General features: G+C 37.6%; 1 protein-coding gene across 1 annotated transcript; it reads right to left on the reverse strand.

Annotated features, from left to right (window-relative positions):
• Positions 1-6,799: 6,799 nt before the first annotated feature.
• Positions 6,800-17,545, reverse strand: LOC106175010 (ras-related protein M-Ras-like). The gene is made up of 4 exons (XM_013556813.2): positions 16,849-17,545; positions 12,297-12,373; positions 10,406-10,595; positions 6,800-7,711 (listed from the first exon to the last, which is right to left on the reverse strand). Exons 1-4 carry the CDS (start codon positions 17,429-17,431, stop codon positions 7,485-7,487), a joined length of 1,077 nt encoding a protein of 358 aa, XP_013412267.2. The 5' UTR covers positions 17,432-17,545; the 3' UTR covers positions 6,800-7,484.
• Positions 17,546-22,361: the final 4,816 nt, after the last annotated feature.

The following is a 22,361-nucleotide window of genomic DNA, read 5'->3' on the forward strand; positions in this document are numbered from 1 at the left end:
ATGCAAATCTTCCAGCAACCCGTTTGTAATCCAGTTTCAAAGAGATCTAAATTAAATTTGCATTTTGCGAAAAGGCCAATAGGTATAGCATCTGTTTAAACACGATTAGTTCATCACTACTCCTATAATGGTGTTTGTTTTAATCAGCCCAATCTGATTTGGCTTTCTTTATATCAAAGGCTGACTGTAGATTCTCGAGCCACTCATCATTTGATCCTCATCTTCTCTCACTGTTTGAACACTCAAGTTATTTAATAACTAGTACTTATCTTTATTTTCAAATAATTACCAACAATATAATATGCTGTTAAAAACATTCATGAAGATAAGCTCACTACTACTTTTTAGAAACCTATCGACAGTTTCGTTAATTACATGTAGGTTTGTTGACAACTGAGGCTGTCTAAAATTTTAACTCACTCTTAAAATTGGGAAATTAATTTTTTAGGAATAGATTGTAGCGTAACTGTTTACAGATCCAATGGGCTTATTTTCTCAATAAAATGTTATGATTGTCATTGCAAAAATATCCGAATCACGTTAATACGTACAGACCAGCGGACACAGGTGTCCAGTACCGCTGAAGAACACCCATTGAATTACATTTAATAGAACCAAACACAATTTTGTCTCAGAGCGAAAGAACAAAGATAATGAATATGAAACATAAAAAGGCATCGACATTTTACTTTATCACAATGTATCGGATAATTGCTGCAATGAAGGAGCATCGTCCATTCACGTGTGGGTGAAACTCCCCAATTCTAGCACAATTCTGACTTATCTGTTGCATGACAGAAATGATAACATATGCTGTATTAATCTGAATGGTCAGGTACATGCACACCCTGGTATCCAATCCTTTAAAGCACTCTTTGGGCTCATTCCCATTAAAACTCTGGGTCTACGTAGCTCTTCTTTCCACCGTGCTCGTATAATAACAGCTGTTCTGTATTCTACTGGGAGCGAGAAGAAGGGGTGTAAATCTGTTAAGATGAATAGTTTCCTTGCGGAGCTGGATCTTGCAATCTACGAAGTCCGATAGGTTCATTGGGAATGAACCCTTAAAGTAGAGACATGAATCGCGTGGCATTCACGTTCGAAGTTTCAAACACAGGGTGCCCTGGCCTGGTCACCGTTGATAAAAAACTACGTTCTTTGCTATCGATTTTCATTGTTCTGCGGCCTTATTCTGCTGCAAATGCACATTTTGATTCTTTTGCATTGCTCGAACATCTGCAGTGAAGAAACTGTGGGCAGAAATTTTTAGCGCCAAAATATACAATAACCAAATTTTCTTGGCGTCACTGACAGTTTTGTATAATTAGATTGACGTACATGTATGTGGTTCTACAAATTTCTTCAGGTGGACGCGGATAGCTCGAGAGTTCAGTTCCTTTCATTTTTTTACATATTTGATACAATATTAAAGGGTCCTTCCATAAAAAGTGGACATTTGGGTAACGTCGACCACGCAAATATTTTTAATTGAACTTGGTCGGTTATTCCTGTTATTTAATACAACATGCATATTAATTGCCCCGCACTATGGAAGAAATCAACAGTGAAGTTATACGTATAAAACGGTAACACAAGTGTGTTTCTCACTGGCATGTCTCAAATGTTCACTTTCTTGTGGAATGACTCGATCAGATAAAAAAAATTCACCTGCACTGTATGCAGAAAATAATGTTTCAATATTATACATAGACACCAAGTTAAAAATATTCCCTACGTTTTCCGGGAAGGAATATGTTTTGTATAATTAGATTACATGCACATTTGGTCGTCAGTTTATATCCTTTTATCCATAATTGTTTGAAATACAAAATGCATTGCATTGCATTGAGAAGATTGAAAAGGATTTCCTCGTAGGTTTTAGGTACAGAAGTTATTAATGTTATATTTCCTTGATATTTCGTGACCCTGAACGCCACTTCAGTGTAATAACGATCGAATAAAGATAGGGCATACCAAACGGAAAGCATTTCTAAAACCAATTTTCTGAAATAAGATTTATAGTCACCTGGTATCGTGGAAGTACACATTGTACCGACGTCACCCAAAGTTCGCCCAGCCAAATTTCCGGTCTTGGTTTAAAGGTTCCAATACAAATCGAATCTTCCTGGAAAAAATGAGTACTCACGAACCATAGCTTCATATTTACATGACACGAGAAGGGGGTGAGTTCCTTTTCGATATCTTGTAAGCGACAAAGCACGTTGATTTGATCTTTTATTATTTTAGTTAAATATCTAGTTATACATGCTCCCCGTTAAGTTGAGACATTCATATCTGAGCATTTCAGCCTGAAATATAGAAAGCAGGTACTTATACGTAAGGAGTTTTATCAGTTTAAAATCTGGATTGAGAACGATAAGTACATGCAGGTAAAACTTGGCAGGTAAAGTTGGCATCTAGAAAATAAGACTTGGGTACAATTTCAAACGAGGATGGTATAATTCTTATTTTAATTCAAAGAAGTTGTAACATTATGTTTGGTGAATTAAAAAAACAGAAGAATGATGGAACAGCTAGATGTTTAGAGTCTGCTTTCTACAGAAACGGGGAACATTCACCCTAGCTGGTCAACCCATTAAATACATTAGGAGACGCGGCAGTGGTTACAGTAGCCACCTTTTGTTGAGGTCTGGATGCGTTTTACTATCTGTTAATTTCATTTGACCACAAGGGATATATATATAGTAATTGATTTTCCTTTATTAAATTACCACACGCTGAGGCCAAAGAGTTCACGGTGGTAGTAGCATTGTATGATGGAGTCTTGAGATGAAACCTGTGAATGTTTTTTTTTTTGTAGATACCGAAAAGACAGTCAATTCGTAATTGAGAGAGAGAGAGAGAGGTGCATTGGTGAGCACCTTGCGAATCACTCCTACGTTTATCACGTACATGTACATTGCAGCCGTGTTAATGGCGCCATGGCGCAGGTATAAATGATGTGCTTGTATGAAAGATAATCCAGGCGACCACCGTTGACAATCATCAGCTTAAGGTGATAGTGCTGAAATTACGACTGTTCACCACAACTCATCACAGAAATAATAGATTATCGGCACTGAAAAGTTGATTATTAGATCCGAGTTCAGGTCATCCTTTGAACCAGGCGATTCCGGTGTGGCTCACGAAAGAAGGGGGCACAGATAAAAATGCTTCCCGTCGTTTCACAATTATAAAACAGTTGACAAGGGTAATTTGACTGTAAAAAATGGGGCACTAATCGACCTTATGCCAATCTGTCCATGTGTTTCATAATTATTGAGCTTTTTCAATTTGGAACGAGTCTTTGACTTGCCATACACAAATATTATGTTCGTTAATGGCTCTGTCATATTTAACACTGATCATGAAATATAATGAATGGTCCGTGTTCCGTTATAGTAGAGGTAAAATACAGTGCGAACTAAGGGCCGTGATGCAAGGACACGTTTGGATTCTTAAGTCCCATGATCTCGGGCTGGCACGCTGTCAAAGAACGCATACCAATCCCATGCTACCGGTACGAATATTACATAGTCGAATAACTCACGCAACCATCTCGTTGATTGCGTCAATGTTTGTGTATTAAACCCTTAGTTCTCTACTTAAATTCACGCTTCTTGCATACAATCAATATCATGGAATAACGCAATCGCGAGTGCCTTTATACTTTCAACTGTCGAAATGACATCATGATGGTAATGCGCATACATTTGTAGCTGGCATTTTATCTTTCTTTTATATCTTTTCGTGGTATTAGATGTCTTCAAGTAATGTACTTAATAATGCGAAACTAAGCAGATATTTTGCTGATTCAAAATACATTTCAGGCATTATACACACCGTACAATAGTTCCTGACATGTGTGCAATGTATATTTAATATCTACGTTCTAAATGTATCGTCATTTTCATTCTCCTTGTTTCCATGTTCGTGGTTGGTATAAAAATATGTTCACACGCGATCAGAACTTCATTACTTGACCGTGGAGTTTTAATCAGTGAAATTTGTTCCTCTAAACTCAGAATGATTATATGTTACGACATTTCTTTCACAATCATTACGTAAGTGACTTGAATTTTCCGATCGATCAATCTTTGTTTGTCTTTCAAACGTTTCAAATTGCTACTTCTTTAATACCTTTATGTGGTACCTCAAACTGCATTAAATATTGTCGTATACTTAGATCTGTATAGCGTCAAGTGCAGACTGTGCCGACCGTTGATATTTGTTTTCAAGCGCCTAGAAACCCAATTCCGTCGTCTGCCTTGCGCATATTGCAAAATGTCTGATTTCAATAATCTTTTTTTAAAAATGCATAGTGTTAATGTGCAGTTTGTTGAATGGCTTTTAATGTGATATGCATAGGGAAATTTCCACAGGGAATATTGGAATCTAGTAATAATGGTGTCTGTGGAGTCAAAGCGACAGATATTCATCTTTAACACAATGCAATCAGTTATTTATGGCGTATTCAGAACATGCCACTAATTGTTTTAAATTTGATAATCCAATGCCAAACCCTTCTGGGACTGGAGGAAAATATTATAAAAGTCTTATGCCCCCATTTCCATAGATCACCACCCATCTTTGCGACATAAATCGATCTTACTCTGCTACTCTCCACGACATTGCGTAGAACACAGAAAAGCCTGTAAGTATACAGGTACGAGTAACAAAAGGAGACCTATCATTCAGTTAAGCTTATTGCACTCAGCGAAAGTCTCCTCAGAGCTGGATCTACGGAGACCATTGGTGTTTATGGAAATGGGGTTTCAACATCCCTAAGGCTGCAAAATTTTATTTAAAAATCATCATGGTGTTTAACTCATTTGCTGTTGGTAGTCTTTGAAACAAGGTCAAAGCAACACATTCTTGAATTTCAACAAAGAGTACATTCTTACCTCTGTTTCAACCCACATTACTGATATGGTGTGAGCTCAAACTGCCTTTGTTTTATGGGCCAATAGTTCGTAAAATGTGCTTACTCATATGCATGGGGTTCAATATCGCAATTCGAATTATATGGTATTGTATCTTACATGTATATGGTTATCGGAGTATAGTAGGCTTACAGGTAGCTAAATACAATCGTGTTTAGTTCTTTATTGAAGAGCCAAGCAGAAAACTCAGCTCATATTATCACAATACATGATATAAAGCAATTTGACACTGCCACAGGTAGGACTCCTTGTTTTAACTGCAGGTATATTCATGCTGCCAATATCAAATTTCGAATTTCTACGCAAAGGTATGGATGATTACAAAAGGAAATCTGACGAAGGAATGTGGAAATCATATGGGTAGATCAATGAATTTTTTTAGACCAGTGCGCTTTATTGATACACTTTTTTTTTGCTCAAGGTAATGCTGCTCAAGGATAAGTGACACTTGAGAGACTTGAGTTAATGGAAAATATTTGTTTCAAAATCCCGATGATGCTTATCTTTAGGAATTTTTTTTATGGATAGCAATCAAATAATGTGGATAGAAAACAAGTCAAGGTTATTCCCATAAAAAAGATCAATTATGAGGGCAGATGTTTCTCCAAATGACAACATTTGGCTTTTATTGCCATTTTAAAAAGCGATTTGACTCAATGATCTTTGCTATTATACACTGGACCATATGACACGTTAAGGCAACAAGTACGTCTACTTCCCTTCTGGAAATGTAACATTATGAACATTGACAACATGTTCACTAGGGCAGCATGAAACATACTTGTGTACGTAACGTGAATGCATTGCTCTTTGTTTCGAGGGGTTCTCCTGTGAGATTTAAAACAATGTCACTTTAACTTACATTCAAGAATGTGCTTTTGTCGGTTTTTGTCGAGTCCATAGACCCTTTCAGGTGGTATAATCTGCTAAAGTCTGCTTCAAATTTACGGCTGTTACGTTGCTAAGAAACTTATGTAGGAACACTATACAATATACTTCTGCTGTTGTGACATATTATAATGTTTTCAATTTAAACAATGTCCCTCATTCAATAGGACTGTCTTTTAGAGACCATCTTTTGTACGGTCAATATTGTTCACCCGCAAGAAAAAGATCATCTGCCACAAATGCGCTTGGTGAGCCACTTTGGACAATGCTTATAGCATACATTGTACAGGTCTCAAAATCTTAACAAGGTTTAGAACTTGACTTGGCTTCTTATGAAATGCCTTAATGAAGATACGGACACAATGTAAGTTGCAAATAAGACTAATCCAAATAAGAATTTCATTTATATATGCATAATTTTCTGTTTGTGTGAGGAGGCATCTTTAAGGTACTTTTGATACTCAATGTAGCAACCAACTGGCAGCATTATAAATGATATGTAACTCAAGACCACACAAATGCATGCATGTAGTCCAATTACTTGATATTAGAGGGACGTATGTCAGGAAGGTGCCTTAATTTAAGCAATTTGGTGTTTTTTATTACTGACGACCTTAAATAATCTGAATATGTTGAATTCCAGAAAGCTCAACCACAGGTGTTTTATCTACTGCAACGTGGAGTGTCCATTTCAACGTGCCAAACTGTTTTTATCATATCTGGCACGGGTGGACCAAACTTTTATTCTGTCTGTTCGATGATTTAAAGGGACGTATTATTATTATTATTATTATAATAATTATTATTATTGTTATTATTATTATATGCACTGTTTGAATTTTTTTATTTTATTGGCAAGAACTTTTCACCATCACAATGTTTTAAATACTTTTAAAAGGCCTACTTTCCTTTGCATTACAAGTGGAACCGTGTGATTTGCTTGTATCATACATACAAGTAGCAAATTATGTCATTTATCATATTTTATTGAAAATCGTGCAATAACAATAACAACAACGTCAATTTGAATGATGTCAAACATGTCCTAACTCCGCTTCATGGAGTATTTTGTAAAGATAATTATTTAGTTTGTCTTTCTTTTTAACTGGCAGATTTATCCGCTTCTTCCTTTCCCGCTCAAGGTATGGCAAAATTGAAAACATACACCATTATTCTAACTTGTGCTAACTTGCGTTGGTAAAATACATAGCGTATGTAAAAAGGCTGAATTGGTCATGTCATCACCAATTTTGATAATACTCTGCATGTAGACTGCATGGGCTTCGGTTATTCGTAATTTTGTTCAGTTGTATCTACCAATAAAATGCCATGGAGCCATGTATGGTTTTCGTCCTTTTTGTCTTTCAAGTGGGTGAAGGCACATTGTTGTATTTGAAATCACCTACATGTAATATAGAAATAGTTCATCTCGAAGCTCTTAATTGAGCATAAAAGTTGACCTGTCAGTTACAACGCATTGTATTTTAACTGTTTGTGCGTGAGTGTTCAACTGCAGTCGAAAATGAGACTTCCCGCAAAATGCATTTTCTCCTAAAGATGGCGCTGCGCCTTTGTTAATCCGAGACAAGACACACCTTCTAGTGTTAGGTATCCCGAACAGAGTGTTGTCTACATTGAGACCCATCAACGGTATTACCCATAAGTTATTTCACAATCTGATGGTTCGGAGCAATCAAAACTCAGAATTCGACGAAAGAATTTCTTTGCACTTGTTCCTCTCTTCAGTTTCCTCTCCCCGTCGCCAGTCCTCTGTTTCAGATGTGTTAAAATGCCAACCAATAATTCGTCGACTTGGTGCTTCAGTACTGCCGATGTTTCTATGTATTTGGCATCGTAAAGCGTGGCAATGAGTTTCCCATCTGAAACAGAAAATACACAGAAAATAGGTTACGCATTTCAATAAACAAATGACAGCTGACTGAAAATGAAAGTGATAAGGCACGGACAACCGGATCCTAAAAAACGGCAATAGGCAAATGCCAACAGTCTGAAAATGAAAGTGAAATGCCCGCTGCTAGGTACTTATAAGTGCAAGATAAAACACAATTCGGATGAATGATAACAGCCCGCCGTCATATTAACCTGCATATAATGATAAAGTTTCAATCTCTGTCTTTAGAAATGCATCTTGATCAGAATATATATACCCTGTGCATTTTCTGAAACTTGTGTGAGTTCATTTGATTCCAAATTTACATATAAGAATAAGGGCGTCGGACTGCCGGCAAGTGCTTGCAAGGTTTTCATAGAATAATATTTTATTATTGTGACAAGACACCACTGTCTGCATGCAATATGCACAGGTGGAATTTTTTTTACTTGGGTCATTACACACAAAAAAAAGAAAAAAAATTACCACGATCATATTGTTTGGAACAATTTATACCTCTTTATATTTATACTGTTGATGTCTGACCATATTGGCGGCGGGGGGGGGGGGGAATAAATATAGTAAAATTGAGCTACAATAGCGGGACAAATCGAATTTATTAAAATATTGCCCAAAAAATGAGTGTCAACGGCGTGAATCAAATGTTCATATTTTAGAGTGACCCACATTTGAAACACGGGTTCCAACAGGTTGCTGAACTTTCGCACTAAGCGTCATGTTGTACGTAGCGACAAAAAGTTGTCAAATAATCTTTAATGAATACAAGAACACAGACAGTCTTATCGTGGCAAGAGAAATTGCATGTGTTTGAAGTGTGAAGCATCTGATAAAGGATTAAAAGTATTCCCGTGTTTTTCACTCACTCAAAGAAGTTTGGGTTGATAAACCTTGGGGTTAAACAAGGGGCATGAAAATTAACCACAGGATACCAATCCAGGGGCGGAATAGCACTTTAAATAGTGCATTTAGTGAGAGAAGGATATTTTCATTTCCGAACATGCTTTCTTTTTTAACGATCTTCTCCTTGTTCCTTTATTTCAAGTAACCTATTTGTAAGAAATATTTCTTGAGTATTATTTGCTGTGAATTATTTCGTCATTTAGTGCTCAGTAGAACCGTCACACGTCTTAAAACGCTTGATACTTCTTAATTAAAAAACGGCGTGTTGAGGAACGTGACAGATAAACATCTGTGTGCCTGATATAACACTGACGTCTCTGTATCAAAATTGTCAATGCAATCTGATTCTGGGTATTGTCGCCATGCGACAAATGTCATCAAAGGACTCGAATCTTTTTTAAGAAAAGCAGAAAAGCAGATATTTTTATATCTCGATCGATCACTGAGATGCCATATGCTATATAGCAACGTGTCATTCAAAGTTTAATGGACAAATAGGGACTCGTACCAGAAGAAAGCAAAACTATAAGCAGTCCCTCGCGCGCAAGGTAGATTGATGATTTGATTCTGTTTCAAGGAGGGAGTTTTCAAGACGACAAGTTTTGTTTGAACCGTGCTCTTCAAATTCGACTTGAAACGTGTCAAATAATCCCCATTCATGCGCATGTGGAGAGATCCACCCTAGGCACCATCATAACATGTCGGTTAGTACCATGGAACTAGAAGCCTATCCATGGGAAATCCTTACACAAAAGAGACTGGAGAAAAGCACCCATGAACTCTACTAATTTGCCTCATTGTACAGCGCATTTGGCAAAAGCCTTTCTCCATATTAATTCCTTTTATTGGTGTGTTTTACAAGGATATGTTTTACAAATTTCGGTCAAAAAACGATAAGTCAAACGCAGTGATGGTCTAGTTTTCTAATCAGACCTAATTATGAATGTCAGTTAACTATTAAGCTCAGTTATTTACAGCACGGCGCTAAGAAAATATTGGCATTAAAGGTCAGACCCGACAGACACAAAACATACCTGCACTTTTGTCAAAGCTCGGTTAATTTAAAAGCTGTTTTTTATTATGGGTCAAGGTTGACAGTCTTAAACGACAACATATTAAAGCACTCCCTGGTAATTGTTGGTACTTAAACATATTAACCTCGGTTGTTAAATTGTAAGACGGATATACAGGTAATGTCGCGTGTTACACCTGTCACAATTTCAGCTTTGACTGGAGAGATATTTTAGGAGGTTTTCATTTTTGTTGGAAGGAAATCAAGTGGACGGCAGAGATTATTTGAAAATACAATTTAAAGCATGACCGCTTTCCAAGAATGTCACTATTCTAATGTACCAAAAGGTGGTATTTCTAAAATTTAAAGAAAACACTTGAGACACTGTATTAATATGCTCTGTGCCATTTGTGACTCGAAAAATGGATGGATATTGTGGCAGACTGGTATGGAAATTTTGCACTGGTTTCTGATTTCGCTTAGACAATATTAGTAACCTTGACAGCTGTGCACTTTTATCAACACAAAGCAGCTATTTTTCCGTCCTTTGTGTAATGCAACAACATTGGCACAAATAAAAAACGTTTGATAAGAGGTAGCAATAGTGAGAGAAGGCGTGTTCAAAGTCTTATGGAGTCTGGTAATGTTTATATTTTTGGTGAGTGTCACATGTACCAAATCTTATCAAAAATACGCTGAACAATATAAATACCAAATAATTTCTTAATTTCTAAGTGAAACAGTTCTCACCATCTGCACTAACGAGCCTGGATCGCACTAGATCGTTCTTATTCCCAACCAGGATCGTAGGGCAGGTCCTGCTCTCGGAATGTCTCAAATTTCTTAGAATGTCTTCCGCGTGTGCGTACGAAGGGCGGTCTGAAAGGGCGTACACCACCACATAGGCGTCTATATCTTCAGGTTCAGGTTGTCTTGCTAGCTAGAAAGAAAATTGATAGAGAGTTAAACTGCAGTTTTGCTTGGCTGTTTAGACGTGCATCGCTTTGGTGATTTGGTATAATACATTTAACATTTTTTTTATACGATAGACAAGTATACCGATGCTGGTTTTGGTAAATAAGGCTTTAAAAGAAGCAATTTAAAAGCAAAAAATATTATATCTGAATTGATTGAAAAGAGAGACACTGAATCTGGATATAGATAAACTTTCGGTTCTGTTTCCTTCGAAGCAGGAGCACTGGCAAGAAAGAAAGCAGCCATTTAGGCTTAGCGTTTAGCCATTATAATGGTACATCGAGCAGATTTTCGAATAAGATTATTATTTTTTTTTTGTGATTAATAACGACTGTACTCTTAAACATATCATATTTACAATACACAAAGAAAAACTGCTGTTTAAATTAAGGACGTGATAAGATGCATGTATACCACGCACAGAGGACCATGATTTATAATTGGTCTTGAATACACATGAGGCTGCGGCCAAGATGAAGTTGACAGCTAGAGTAGAAAAAAAAACTGTTTCGAACACTTAATCGCTCCGCGCCCATAATTTGCCTCTAAAATACATATGCCTTATACTGCTGTCGAGCCTCACTGTATTTTGTGGCAATTTACTGGCGTTCTGCTGTGATTATCTAGGCAATAACCCAGTAGGCAATAAGGTAAGTGAAATCTAGGTTCTGCTAATGTTATCTAGATTAAGAGATTCGCGGTATATATAATCGTGCCAAAGCTTTTCGTGAAAAGCTGCTGTCACTGGCGGATCTACATGTAAGATCTCAAGACTGACAGCATATTGATCCGCATTTTTGATAACAATACTATTTACTATTCTGTACGTTATTTCATGGTGATTTACTTGAACTTAGAGTGATGACATTTATTCTAATCTACACTTGTTGCGTTGAAATAAAATTCTAAAATTATATTATGTGTATGCTGCCACCCGCGGGATTTTATAGATCGGTAATTGTCTAAGGTTTCTGTGGAACGAGGCGTCTCACAGGTTAAATCCCCAAGTGATCATTTCACAAAAACGACTTTCGTCAAAGTAAATCAGGCAATTTCAGATATTGCCTGGTTACGTTTTTCAATAATGATGCGACGAGGTGGTCCTGCACTGTTCTAAAAAAAAAATCCATTTGTAGAGAGACTGTGAACCTTTGGAATGATCCAATTGCAATGATCTCCTTAATGTATGACCCCTTGTCAAAGGGGAGCCTTTATATAGGATTCATTACTCTTAATTGGTACCAGTTCAAAAGCCAGAGAGAAATGAAAGACATCGAGTCTCACATCTGATCTGTGCGAACAGTTAATGATGATCTAAAGAGACCTCCGACTTTGTCAGGATCACTTTCCTTGCCGTGTGACAGGAATGTAATCCTAGGGTTGGGAGTCTGGTGTCCCATATGATTAGTACAGGTTAGGGTTAGTCGGAGTATTTGGGTTAGCTTATGAAAGGAATGCCACCTGTACAAAGTAATGGGAAAGGGACTATGGTCCCAAGCGGGCTACCAGTACTGTCGCAGGACGTTTTCTGAAGCGAACCACTTCGCCTGTCACATGGGTATCACGTGATCCTCACATGACCAACATGGGTGGAGGCAGATAACACCCTCCTGACATCCCACCCCCTCCCGCTACCCGGACGCAACTAGTGGTGTAGCATATTTACCTGTCTGCTATTATAAAAACGTAGTTCCGATTCTTCGCCATCTAGAGATATAGATACAATTACTTCACAGCTATCATCTGCAAATAAAACAAAAATGCACATTATCACAACTCAGAGGGGAAGGTGGCATTTTAAAAAAATGATATATAAAAACAAATAAGACAATGATTATTGACGTTTTGTGCCAAACATTTGTAAAGAATATTTTATTAAGTACGTTCTGCATGTTCTAAAAAAATCTTATAGAGCGTTGAATTGATGGCGTTCAATCGGCCGTGAAAGTCAAGCTCGGTCTTAGGGTAAATATGCTCTTTTTCACACTTGGTAGAACATACTTTTGAGTTTTTTTTATTTTATAGATCAATATTAATAATTTTGATAACATGAAAGTGCAACGTGCTCCAATGAAAAACAATGTTATGTTGCTATCATATTCCTTTCATGCTGACTTTCTTCAACTCAGATGACTTGAAACGTCCATGAATGAGATGACACCATAACAACATATCGTCCGCCAGTGCAGTATATCCAATGCACTTTTAACGCGGGCGTCTCTATAATCCGAGGGTTCATTAGTTTGAAGATTCATTGGTCCGAAAAATCGTATTCATACGACTCTGATGAACTTCACTTTATTGCTACCATATATTTTATTCATGCATTAATTCGGACTATTGAAAATTCGGAACAATGAACCTGGGGTCTAGTATATCAAGTAAACACAAAATGAACACCGGCTTTGGGGAAGATGGCGCTTATCCTTCTCCTTCGAATTACAATACCAGTAGTTTCAGCTTATTCCTATTACCATATTGCTTGACAAGGCTGCATTATTAAGCATTGTCACTAATTAGTAAGATTTTGCCACTCCTGCGGCTATAAGACAACACTAACTAGTGACATTTTTGACACCACAATGACTTTGAATTTCAAACCAAAAATGCTAACGCCAAGGTGTTTAACCCCTATCATCTGCTGTCCTCGAAAGACGATGTAAAGTTCTTTTATGGTAACACTGAACTCGATCATGCAATCTCGTCACGATTCTGCTGCAATACAGCTTATTTTATCTTTTGAAAAAATCAGTAGTTATTAACGGTATTATTGCCTTCCATGAATGTCTCTCTTGGGCGGTTGTCATCTTGAAAATTGTCATAATGTTAACCACAGTGCTCTGCAGAAAGTAATTATTCAAGATGTCTCTAAATGCAGCACTTAGTCCATGTGCAGCGTTCTTGACTGAAATTAAGTTCCATTGTTAGAAAATCTTTGGAATTTGACAGAACTATATCTATTATTTTGTTTTTCCAGCATTGACCACTCTAGATATTTTTTTGTATTTCCTTCTTTTTTTTTCATGGCACTGGGCAGTTAATTGTAGACTTTATTGACAAATCATCGTTAATTCTATTTACAGAATAAAGACAAAGACCTGCGTGAATGTTTCATTGCCCTACGTGTATAAGCAGCATGTGGTAGCATGTGTTTGTTAGCTAAATCAACCAGGGTATGAACATGTCGATAAACTTCGTTCTTTATCTAATTCTGCGTGATTGCGAGTTAATCAAAACGTTTCCTATAATGACTGATAATTTGTTTTGTTCTCTCACTGCAGGGAAGATCACAGCATTATGGCGATAATTTGTTATGATTTCTAATCGAATGAAAGATCACAGCATTCTTATAACAGCACTTGTACCATAGACCTAAGCTTTTTCACGAAACTATTCAGCAAAGTAACAATATACTTGTTTCTCAAACCACGTGGACAAAAATGCGGCATATAGTCAGTTTATATAAACAATCTTAATTGTTTAATTTCAATTTTTAATTTACACAGTGTTGCACCCTGGAAGAGCGAGCAGTTATGAAATACGCCCCAATTAAAGATTCGTTTTAAACCCATCCGATAGGGTGCTCTCAAAATTTCTTTTGATCTACTTCTTCTGAGCTATTGATTTTAGAAGAATAGGCCTACATTGCGTTTTGAAAAATAAGATGACTTTTTACATTCAACATTGGCCATACTTATGTCAGTGCATTAACATTTTAAAGGTGCAGAATTTACACTAAACCATACAATACCCAGTACCTACCAGCACAGTAGCACAATGATCTCTGGCCATGGGCGGTACATTGTTTAAAAAGCTCAGTGACCTTACAATTAAAAGTTCCAAACAACTTCATTATTCGGGAAATTTCTAGCAGCAATGCAAATCTGCATTGCATTTAGTGAAAGATTACACGCACCGTTCATGATATGCATGTTGCAACTGTTTTTTTTCGCCGATGATTCCCTATAGTTTCTGGTATTACATTAACGTATATTTTTAAGTACCGTTTTGCATGCTTTACAGTCCAAGGCAATTCATTGTGCAATATTCTCATTACCAACACTTTTTCCGTCGTTTTACTATAATGTGAACTTGAGGGTCATTTGGGACTTCAGCTGAAAGCTATGGGGACGCTATTACCCTATGTAAGATTAAGTGCGGTTCATAATCACAAAAATAGAAAAGAGGCATCCAAAAAGTTACATTAATGGAAACCTTGTTCTCCTTACTTCAAAGAAAGTGATATGTTGCAGCATGATAGCGTCCAGACACGTAGGCCTACGGTAAGCATGCCTTGAACATGCATTGATCAAGATGGACGAGTTCTACTGTATATATATATACAGGTATTCTCATTTCCAAATATGCTAAAAATTAACCATCTTGTACATGAATAGACCTTGATTCACCAAAAATTGCTAAATCATTCTAAGTGGGTTTGCGTCGTTTCTACAAAGCTACTGCGCGTTCAGTAACCTCCCCCTTCCCTTAAATGTTGAAGCACTGTTAATTCAGTAGTGATTCACTTATCCCCGTGCGAAATAGATGGATTTAAACCCAAATGGCGAAAGCTGTTTTATGACTTTCCTGAAAGCACTTTTCATCTTTGCAGATAATGTAAATTTTATACGCTGCAAATTAAAAACATTAAATGTGAAAACTCATCCATTTTGCAATCTACCCTTTGTCACTAATCAAATATGTTCGATGGCGCGTTTGATGAGTAAGGGGGTAAATTGCAAAATTCTTTTCTTGTGCACAATACGCTCGCTTCTTATTAATATGCACTTGCTTGTAATTAAGAGAAATACATTACGTAAGATTCAATATCGAAACGTTCCTGATAGTTATAAAGCAATGGTTAAATCATAAAAAACAAGATTTAATACAGGTCATGAACAGCAATCACAGCATATACCAAAACTTTTCCTATGATACCCAATAGCTGGATGCTTGTTAAACAAAAATTTAAGTCTACTTAAAAAGTTCACGTTCTACTCTTGCATGAACATTAAGTTCCAATGCAACATGCTATCAATTCCTTATCCACACTGTTTTTATCTTGTCACATTCAATACCATCTTTCGGTATAATATCGCAAAACAGTATCTCCAGCTAACCAAAGTATCACTCAGTCTAGACGTATTAATTTTGCCTTTTGCCCATAATGGGAATGTGCACATCGCTACATTGAATTAAGACAGGACATCCATTTTACCGAACCTTCACTGTCATAAACTCGTCGAACGCGCATTTAATCATCGTGCGTCAAACCATACGTACTTTTGTTTGACCTACTGTATATAATGAACGAAAATATTTTCTGATCTTTCGATGCGGGTATGAAGTTTACGTCCATGCGTGTAGAATTATGGGGCAGTAATGCAAAATAACGGTCGTGTTTATTTTACAAAACGGTCAATGACGCTCACTGCCCGAGAAAATGTTCACAAACTCAATAAATTATTAGAAAATAGTGCAAGGTGGTTTAGATCGAGAGAGAGAGAGAGAGAGAGAGAGAGAGAGAAGGAGAGAGAGAGAATATTTAGTCACGATATTAGGAACTCATGTACTGGTAGCCTTGACTAGTACTCGATCAATGGCTGATTACTGAGAAGAACACGAAGAACCATTATTTCAAATGGCAAATTAAGGTAACTCAAGGCGTACATATATGGAAAGCTACAATTCAATCGGTCGCCGGGCAACGTGGTTGGAGAATGCGAGGCATAATTGGACAAAGACAGGTATATTTCATTAAAATCAGCCGCTCGGTAAAGTGTTACCTCCTGGAGACTGTAGAGAGAGAGAAAGAGAGAGAGAGAGATGAAGAGAGAGAGAGAGAGAGAGAGAGAGAGAGAGAGAGAGATGAAGAGAGAGAGAGAGAGAGAGAGAGAGAGAAAGAGAGATGAAGAGAGAGAGAGAGAGAGATGAAGAGAGAGAGAGAGACAGAGAGAGAATCGATGTGCACAAAAGACTGAAACTTGAGACTCAACTGAATTTGCGCTGCTTATAATCAGAGTTACCAATAAGCCCACTTTGCATGTAGTGTTTTAAGATTTCATAAAGTAGGCTAAATTGTACCCTCAGACACGTAATTCAACTATGGACACTACACTGCAGAGGGAGGGAGAGAGAACGGATAGATTATAAAGACTACGATAAATTTCTTGGTTGAAAAAAAAAACATGATAACAAAAAGAAAACCATCAACTTACTGGGGTCTGTGTCAAAAGTGTCCACGTAGCCCGAACTCGTAAACTGCTGAGATAACGCCGTCTTACCAACTCCCTCGTCCCCGACGATAGCAACTTTATATGAAGGGATATCATCAGAAACAGGCTGCGTCTTAGCGAGATCATCCACGTTACAGAACACAGCTTTATTCTGCCGGAGAGAGAACGAGTCCCCCGTGTTGCTCCCGTCGCCATCGACGCTATGGCAACTCCCCACCGACGAGTCACTATTAATACTGTGCGTCCTCCGGCGTTTCACAGAGTCCCCTCTTTTAAGAAGTCCCTTTGAAGAAAGACTGAACTCGCGTAGAACGTAAAACTCATCACTGCTTTGTTGTCGGTGGAATCTAGTATTTCGCGACGAAAATGCACTCGCAGGTAGGGTCTCACTGCGGAGTCGAAACCCATCCTGCCAGTTGTTAATTTTGGTGCGAAAGCCCGGTGAATGGTCATCAAGGGCCCACTGCTTGGGAACCGCTCGGTCATCATCTATATCAAATACATTGTCGTCCCCCATGTTATTAGACGAACAAGAACCAGTGCTGTTGAGTCGCTGTTGTGACATTCTGATAAAATGCAGCCTCTGCAAGCCTTTATAAACTCTTCCCAACAACCGACTTGGTCCCTTTTAATTTTCTATAATCGATGCGTTGAAGACGCGCGCCGCATTTTTAACCGAAGCTCTATCCAGTCAGCATACGCCAATGAGATTGCTGAGATATTCTGAGAAAAAAAGAAGTGACGTCATGCTGTGACGCGGTCACCTGACTCATAGGTCGCTTTCCCTCTCTGCGCGGGGATTCCCGTCCAATCAAAGATTCAGTTGGTTACTTCTCCTGTATATCTGTTTTACTCATTTTCCACTAAAACGCGTCTCTGTTCCGGTGTTGGTACCTGTGCATCTGTACATATAGTCACACAGTGGACAGATCTATAGCAGACACACACACACACACACATACATACACACAGAAAGAGAGAGAGAGAGAGAGAGAGAGAACATAGACGGTCACCGGATAGAAGACTTTGTTAATTCTCACATTTCACTACTAACTAAATTAACCAACTTTGCAATTAAAGAAATGCATCGATTTGGTGAGTTGACAAGCCCTGTCCCCTTTCGAACCATTTTGGCTCGGCTTGGATGGTGATATTTTGGCAAGATTGCCCCACCATCCTCAAATATCATGTTTTCTTGAACCACGCACATGTACGTCGCATTCGATCTAGTCTATCAATACAATGACCTATCTTGATCAATACAAGTCGCATTTTTTGTGACTCGTTTTCTGATAAAGCTGCCTTTCCGGCTTTTATATAGGATTTCACGCAACGCACGTCAGCGTCAATTGGATTCCCTTTGAAGACGTTAAAAGAAGAAGCAGGTGGTCGTGAGTTCAAATAATTTCAATTTCATTGACGAATGCCCGCTGGTACCAGGACAGTGCACGGAGTTAGAAGGCGTGGGACTTCAGTAGAATATAAGGCACTTCAGGATAGTGTACCAGGGCTTATGAAACATGCTGATTTGATTATTAACTTTTACTCTCTAACAATCTATTTATATGCAAAATTGTCAGTCATATACATATATGCAAGCCATTGCAGACTCACAGATACCGCAGTGATTGACAGGTGTCGTTTGAGCATTGCCCAGACAATGTAAACTGGTATTTCTCACAGTGAGACATTGATGTCAGTCCTAGTAAAAGAAGTCTGGGCTCCCATATGATTAGTACAGGTTAGGGTTATTCGGAGTATTGGTATTAGTATATGAGAAGAAAGTCTCCTGTATTTAGTTATGGGGAACGAACAACAATTCCTAGTGGACCTCCATTCACCGTTACATATATATATATATATATATATATATATATATATATATATATATATATATATATATATATATATATATATGGCGTCAAAACTACGTGGGCTATGAGTGCAGTTCGTGTAGCAGAAGCTGCGCATAAAGACTTAATTTGTGGGAAATTTCAAAGAGAAATCTATTATAGTGCATTATAAAAGAATTATGGGTCCTCTAATGTTACTAATGCAATTGTGCCTGATCTAGTGTTTCACGCATATGGTGGACTGTTTCATGATCACTTGACGTCTATGTCCAATAACGAGAAAAAATCTGGGTCACGTTCAATGCACTCCTATACACTTTTCTGTGGATTTCCAATTCAATTTGTCTCGCAGGGTCTAATGTCATCGCGCTTACCACGAAGAACTCGACTAGAGTATTGTTTCCTAATATGACAGACTCACAAACCTCTTCTTTTTCACTTTTTCTTTAATAACTGGAGTGACAGTTCATGTATTAGACAACAACTGTAACAAACATGACGCACACGTGAAATACATCTACACGTTATTATTATAATCATTATTAGTAGTAGTATTATTATTATTGTTGTTGTTGTTGTTGTTGATGTTGTTGTTGTTGTTGTTTTTCTTGTTGTTGTTGTTATAGTAATTATTTTAATTATAATTATTATTTTAGTGCTGTTGTTGTGAATGTTGTTGTTGTTGTTGTCACTCATAGGAAGTTCACAGATTGAAAAGTTCTGGTGTTCTATGATATAAGATCACAGTGACCTGTGCAAATGACCAGCCATCGGTTAGCGTGGACGGCAGTCTTTATAGAGTTGAACTCTGTGTGACCAATGTGCAACCTCTTAATATACCTGATTTGCGAAGTCTAATTGAGCAAGAGAATGGGCGATATCCTGGTCTATAAGCTGGCATATCCGGTTTATTCTTAAACATATGGCAAGCATATCAGTGTTTTCACACTGTAGAGACAGCCGGGCCAGTCCGGATCGTATTTATAAGTTTTGAAATCGTTTCTGTTTAAAACATTTAAAGGCACGCGTAGATGTCATTACTTCACGCAGTGCCTCACGGGTTTAGCTAAATTACATGTAGATAAGGTTTATTGTTGTACTATCACTCGTTTGTCATATCAGAACCAAGATCGCTTGAAATTGATCAATGGTGTAAATCCGGCACGAAATCAACGTATGTCGCTGATATTGATGGCTTGCGGGTATTACATGTACTTCTATGGTAATATGCATTATGTCTATAGCTAATACATCGTAAATCTTGAGTTCAAGGCCACATATGCATTAAATGCAATTATACATGTACATATGTACTTCTGCTCATTAGATATAAATTACAGTCGCCCCACATATTCCACTTCTGGCACCGTGTTTGACTTCAGTTATGAAAATTTAATACTGGTACGTACATGTATCAGTTGCCACAGATAACCCAAAAGACGTGGACTGATGACGTGGAACGGACATCAGAAATTTGAACCATTCCCGACCTAGAAAGACATTTGACATAAAATGCCCCTATACGTGTCTATAATTCAGTACCAGCGCAATGTAGGTGGATTGCATGTAATGCAATATTATACCCCACGCATGAAAGTTTCCCCTTTGTTTTACGTAAAACGCATCAACGTGAAATCTGGATACGCATTTAAACACAAGAAAAATACAGGCTTATGCCACTGCTAAAACAGTATCACTGCCTGTAATTATTTTTTTCTTTCATATCTTACTTGACAAGAATTGCCAACCTTAAAATAACCAAGATGACACGATGATGATAAATTGAATACTGCGACACGAACAATACGTGTGTATGTGTGTGTGTGTGTGTGTGTGTGTGTGTGTGTGTGTGTGTGTAAATTAATGGTTTTACGCCTCTGCTGCAATCAATATATATTTCATGCTTTTACATTTATGGAAATACACAAGAGTTTTTCTTTTATATCTATCTTGACAACAATTGTCATCCATAAAATGACAAAGATGCCAGGATGATGACAATTAAACTGAATACTGCTTTTCGTACCTTTCATATGATGGCGAATAGACTCTTTATAAATGCCGGAGGCCAATGCCTATATACATGTATATATAGAATCCGTTGCGATTGACAAATAAGTAGAGTATAGTACAAGTAAAGTATAAGTTTTATTGTCATATAAGCGTGTGTCTGAAATATAGATATGCATGTGTACCGAGTTCATTCCAAAACTACTGCACAATGCATTATGATCATTCTTGTCAATTCAAATAAAAAAGAACTCCGTTTGTTTATTGATTCGATAGATATTGAATGATTGCGGCCCCTGCCTCACCAGTTGGTCTGCGATATCAATACAGTGTAGCACCCTTACTGCCCCCCCTTTTCGCAGTCTTCTTCTACCTCTTCTTCAAATTGAAAGTGTTTATTTGTTTTATACATCCAAATGCCAGTGTAACGTGACAGAGAGTCCCCCGTGATAGAGTTTCCGCCTACCATTCATTTGTGCAGGTAAGCCTAGCTGTAGATTTTGACCCCCCCCCCCTTTGGTCAGGCTAACCCTAACCATTATAACTAAATGGAGGGCGGAGTTTTTGTAACACGGACCCTCAGTTTCGTTACACCGACATTTCCAACGATAGGATAGATTGACTTCTATTTCGCCTACACGTTCGACTGTATTTCCATACCTTTCCTCCTATTGTTCGAAACAACTACAACTTACAACTACTCGTCGTCAACTGTATGCGCATACAGTGGACGGCTCGCGTTGTTATTACATGTATAAGCAGTTCAATTTTAGGGGCACGCAGTCAGCGTGGGACATTGTGCAGTACTAATCTTGTGTACCATATAGTGTTTCTCAGTTTTGTAAATGGTACCCTTTCTCTCCTCTTGGGAACAGATTGGAACTGAGCTTCCCATGTGCCTTAGTTAAATCAATCCTCAACTGCCGAAGAAAAAGCATTCATACAAAGACATTCGTATAAAAATGTGCGAGTGCTTTTATATCGAGATCCCTTTCCTAACATAACTGATGTCTTTTTCGTCACTTGACAGTGTACAGTACATGTAAGTGACAGGCACATTTTATGCTGACTGTCAGTCAAGAGAGAGAGAGAGAGAGAGAAAGCGATGACTGTTCACCAGTGTGAGCAGACTAGAGAACTATATCAATCTTTCGAAGTGTTCCAATTGAGAGGTAATCAAAATAAATCTTCTGAAGCATATGCAAATAGACTGTTCATTCTAAAAGGATTGAAAGCTAATACGAATCTGATGAGCAATCAATAGAAGTTTATGTTGACCGAATAGAAATGCTATTAAGGATAAGAAGCTTTCTGGACGGAAGTCTTAGACTGAACTATCGGTATAAAGCTAATCGTATATCCAAATGCGTCAAAACCGTTTGTTATGTAAATAAAAAAAATATATAATTTATAGCTGCTTGGAGTAGACATCCAAACCCGAGTAAGAATGGGGATTTAATGGTTGGTATATTAGTAGGGATACACATATACTCATTCGTTTTGCCCCTTGTGACACTCCAACCATGCTCCCCTTTACTTAAAATAGTATTTACACTCATAATTACTCTTTTAAGTTAGAGATATTGAAAAGTTATATCTTAAGACTTCTAAATAATCTTAGTATCCTGTAGA

Source organism: Lingula anatina, chromosome 4, assembly GCF_051362555.1.
Source record: "Lingula anatina isolate TDL-2025a chromosome 4, LinAna3.0, whole genome shotgun sequence".
In the NCBI taxonomy this organism is placed as follows: domain Eukaryota; kingdom Metazoa; phylum Brachiopoda; class Lingulata; order Lingulida; family Lingulidae; genus Lingula; species Lingula anatina.